General features: G+C 39.9%; 1 protein-coding gene across 1 annotated transcript; it reads left to right on the forward strand.

Annotated features, from left to right (window-relative positions):
* On the forward strand, nt 279–2,352 carry LOC110272188. Its single transcript, XM_021124114.1, has 4 exons — nt 279–526; nt 599–700; nt 872–926; nt 2,093–2,352. The coding sequence occupies exons 1-4, from the start codon at nt 399–401 to the stop codon at nt 2,168–2,170; spliced, it is 363 nt and encodes a 120-aa protein (XP_020979773.1). The 5' UTR covers nt 279–398; the 3' UTR covers nt 2,171–2,352.

Below are 4,994 nucleotides of genomic sequence, written 5' to 3' on the forward strand. Positions count from 1 at the left end.
GCCTTTACTAAAGTAAAAGAAGGTCAAGTGACTAATTAGTTTGATCTTCAGGTCCTAGTCAATTCCTGATGAGTGGATAATTTATACGATTTTTTGGCATTGTTTTTAGTATATTTTTAGTATATTTTAATTAGTTTTTATTATTTTTTTATTAGTTTTTATTTAAAATTCACTTTTCTGGACTTTAATATGAGTTTGTGTGTTTTTCTGTGATTTCAGGTATTTTCTGGCTGAAATTGAGGGACCTGAGCAAAAATGAATGGTCGTCGCCGCCTCTGCGTCCGTCACCGTCAAGGCTGGTCGCGGGTAGAAAAAGGAGAAGAGATCTCCGTTGCCGCCGAGCCAAACGCAGGAGAGAGAAGGAGCCCGCGGGAGAGGAGCTTGTTGCTACCGCTGCCATGGCTTCCTTGCCGTCGCCGTGGTTAGGTAGTCACCAGAGGGAGCCGTCGTTGTCAGCGCCGCCATCGGGGTTACCGCCGCTTCTGCCGCCGGAGAACACCTCTGCCGCCACCGAGATCTACCGCCGGTAAGGTTTTAAGTTGGTTTTTGTTTCCTTTGAACTTCCGGGAGCTCAGTCATCGTTGTATGTTTGTTTCAGTCGCCGTTGCCAGAGTTCTGGTCGCCGCTGCCGTTCGAGGTGGCTGCCGGAGCTGCCGCCAAACCGGTTCAGCGACCGCCGCTGTTTCATTTTCTTAGTTCGGTAAGTATTTATGTTCCGGAAACCCGTGTTAATATTCTGTTATGTTTGGTTATAAACTCTGAGGTTCTGGTAACGTAGGGTCGTGTTTTGAGCGGTGCATGTCGCCTTTAAGTTGCTGTGAGTGCTGCGAAAGTGATCAGGGACTGAGTTTGCGGTTGCTGTTGATTTCGGGTTAAGAGAAACGGTTTTGTTGGCGCGTTTTGAGTTATGGTTTCGACGAGTCGAGGTAGGGGTTTTTCTTAAATTCTATTTTATATTACAGAGTTGTTATAAATAGATATTGACGCAGGAAGATATACTTTTGTGATTATATTTGTCTTGTGAATGTGATGGTTTGTTAGACTGATTTATTGGTTGCTTGATTGCTTGAGTGAAGTACGGTTGTTGATAAGAAATAGGTTTGAAAAGTTATTTACTTAATTATTATGAAATATTTTAAAAAAGGTTTAAGTATTATATGATTTAAAACTACCTCATTTATCAAAGGAAGAGTTATGTTTTGGATTGAGAATTGTTAGTGAACGAAATGGAAAGAAGGATGATTGAGAATTTTCTCTGAAATATGGTTTTTGAATGAAGTTGGAAATGAGGTTTGGAATGATGAATGATTATGATGTTAAGAATTTTGAGATATGATCTTTGAATTATTTATATGGCTTATGAATTTGAAATATCTGAGATACGAGGTTCCCTGGATTAAGTGCCGTGGCTTGCCACCACGTGTACCAGGTTGAAAACTCGATACTCTGTTGACCCTACGATGTAAGTGTATGACCGGGCACTATATAAATTCCCGGGAATGTTACCCCCATTGAGTAATATTGATTATTTGAGAAAAAGCTATGCATAGACTCTTGGGGATGCACGTCGGGGGACAGTCTAAGTACAATTCAAACTTGTCGGGTTGGCTGGATAACCGACAGATGAGCCTCATCAGCCATAGGATAGGCATGCATCATATGCATTTGTATGCTTTGCTTGGGTTTGAACTTGTTTTGGTTTGCCTAATTGCTAAACTGTTCTTAACTGCTACTTGAACTATTTGCTGTAACTGCTACCTACTTGTGTTTTCCTTGTCTGTTTTGCCTGTGATTGTCCTGGCGTGCTACATTTGAGAATGGACTTTGGTGCTAAATTAATGATTGTGTTGTTTGATTGCGAGGTTGGTTTCTGATTGAGATTTTTCATATAAGAAAGCAAAGGTTTCGGATTTTTGATAGATTAAACGTTTCTTTGAAAAGGTTTTGAACGATTACCTACTGGTTTTTAAAAGATTCATAAGGCAATGATAATCACTGAGTTTGAAAACAGTTTTTTTTATTAAATATCTTCTTATGACAACTTTGAAAATCAGTGGTGAGACCGTGTGGTTAGGTTCTCACCCCCCTACAGCTTTACCTTTTCAGGAACCGGAAGAAGCGTTATGAAGAGTTACACTACGTTTGGCTTATATGTTGTTGTATTCATTAGATTATTTTTCTTCCCTCGTTTTTGTTATTACAAGTTTGTAAGAGGGATAGGAATTGTATGTTTTATATGTATAATATAAAGTTATTATGTAAGGAGTCTTGTATATGAATCTATGCCTGCTTGTTTATTTTAGATGAAGTATGTATTTCCGATTTATAAAGTGATCAGCGATACAATGTCGAGTCACAGGCTCCTATTTTATTATTTAGTATGTAAAGTAGTCGTAATACTTCTTGCTATCAGAGTGGCGCAGCCGGAAGCGTGACTACTGATAGTGAGGGTGTTACATTATGGTATCAGAGCGGTCTTTCCTGTAGAGCCTGAGAAATGGACCGATTATGCTTCAATTGCATACTCTGAGTGTCTGTCATGTTATAGGTCTTGTCCGAATGACGAGAATCAGAGTTTTATGCACATGACTGTCTTTTGATTAACACTGTTAGCTTACTATTGCATATATGTTGATATTAAGTCTGGCCAGCTTAATGTTGATGGTTTATGTGTACGGTAAAGTTAATGGGTTATCATGGACAAAGTGGAATTAATAAGCGTTGCGGTTCACGGGTTCTGGGAACGTTAGAAATTAATTTTTGAAGTTAGTTCCATTTTGACGTATAATTTTGTTCGTGTCGCGTAGCTTAATACACCGCTTTCTCTTTTATTGGTTATGTTGGAATTCCTTGTTCTAGATTTTTCCTTTTAGAATATGATTCGACTCTGTTCCTAGCGACACTTATTCATTCCTTTCTTCTTTATCAAAATTTGTATTCCTTTGAGTAAACTTCAAACTTATTTTGGTGCAACATACCACTTTTTATAATCTCGTTCTAAGATTTTTGTTTTGGATTTCATTGGAAAAAAAAATTTCAATTCAGTTCTTTTGTTGGATTCTATTTGTAGCCTTACTTTAAATTTCAATAAAATCATTTTGGAACTTCGCATATATTCACTATATGAAGCTTTAAAACTTTCTTATGCAAACGAAACTTACTTGTTTGTAATATACCAAGTATTCTTTTATTGACTAATTTACCTCGGACCTTCTCTTCTGAATAAAATTTAAATTTTTATGCATATTCTTGTTTGATTATGATCTTTTAAGATTTTTCAACATTTTTAGTTCAATTAATTTTTATTATTTCAAGTTTTACACAAATAATCTAATTTAACTTGAATTCGATTTAACATAACTCAATATTTACGCTTCTATTACCTCACTTGAAGGATATTTATTTCATATCTTTTCTTTTTAAAATGAGAAATCATACTTTCTTAAATTTTTCCATGCTTTTGAGTTTTGCAAATGATGTCATTAGTTCAGTCATTCCTTTCTTGTGAACTTAGTGTTCCTTTGTTCTGGCTTGAACTTATTTCAATTTAAATCATCACTACTTTTCTTATTTCTTATGGAGTTCCTGGATTCAAATTTCCTATTTAGATGCAAAAAGATTTTCTTTCCAGAACATTTTCTCGTGCTTGGAAATCGTTATTTAGTTGCAATCTTACGCATCCTCTTGAATTTATACGAATTTTATCCTCGTCAGCATAATCTTTAATCATTTATTTTCTATGAAATCTCATATTTTTTCGACTCAGCTTGGATATGTTAAAAACTAATACGCAGATTTTCTTCTTATTGGTCCTATTGAATTTCTTTTGATCCAAGGGTTATCCTTGAAATTATCAATTGATTCCTTTCTAGCAAACTTCATTGCTTGAGCATCCTTGTTTACCTGCAATTGCATTTATTCTTTCAAATTCTCGCGAACGCGGCCCTTGTCACTTTTCTTTCTTTTTCATGGTTTATTATCGTTCTGAATATTCTCGATATTAGTTTTGGTATCTTGTGTAACTGTTAGACTTAGTAAACGACACATTAGTCCTTTAGGACAGGTTTGGTGAACGCAAAAGGTGAAATTCGTAAGTGTGTGACGTTGCAGGGAGTTGTGGAACCTTATTTCATGTGAAAGAATTTTGTTGATGTTGGGTTTGTGACCATTAAGATTTGCGAGGTGTCACTGCCACCATCGCCGCCGCTGCTGGCAGAAGAGAGAGGAGATCTGAGAGAGAAGGAGAGTGTCGCGTGGGAGCCGCTGCGTCGCGTCACCGCCGTCGGATCTGTCATCGCGCCGCTGAGGAAGATAAGAGGAAGACCTGTGAGAGAGGGAGGGGAGGAGGAGCTGTTCGCACCGCCTCCGTCGTGTCACCTGCGCCGTCGCCACCATTCGTCGCGCCGCCACCACGCTGCGCCGCCATCGTCATCATCGCGGGCTGCTGCTGCTGCGCAAATGGTTGTCGCCACCTCTGGGTCCGTCACCGTCAAGGCTGGTCGCAGGTAGAAAAAGGAGAAGAGATCTCCGTTGCCGCCGCGCCAAACGCAGGAGAGAGAAGGAGCCCGCGGGAGAGGAGCTTGTTGCCGCCTCTGCCATGGCTTCCTTGCCGTCGCCGTGGTTAGGTAGTCACCGGAGGGAGCCGTCGTTGTCAGCACCGCCATCGGGGTTACCGCCGCTTCTGCCGCCGGAGAACACCTCTGCCGCCACCGAGATCTACCGCCGGTAAGGTTTTAAGTTGGTTTTTGTTTCCTTTGAACTTCCGGGAGCTCAATCATCGCTGTATGTTTGTTTCAGTCGCCGTTGCCGGAGTTCTGGTCGCCGCTGCCGTTCGAGGTGGCTGCCGGAGCTGCCGCCAAACCGGTTCAGCGACCGCCGCTGTTTCATTTTCTTAGTTTGGTAAGTATTTATGTTCCGGAAACCCGAGTTAATATTCTGTTATGTTTGGTTATAAACTCTGAGGTTCTGGTAACGTAGGGTCGTGTTTTGAGCGG

The sequence above is a fragment of the Arachis ipaensis genome, chromosome B05 (genome assembly GCF_000816755.2).
Source record: "Arachis ipaensis cultivar K30076 chromosome B05, Araip1.1, whole genome shotgun sequence".
Taxonomy (NCBI): domain Eukaryota; kingdom Viridiplantae; phylum Streptophyta; class Magnoliopsida; order Fabales; family Fabaceae; genus Arachis; species Arachis ipaensis.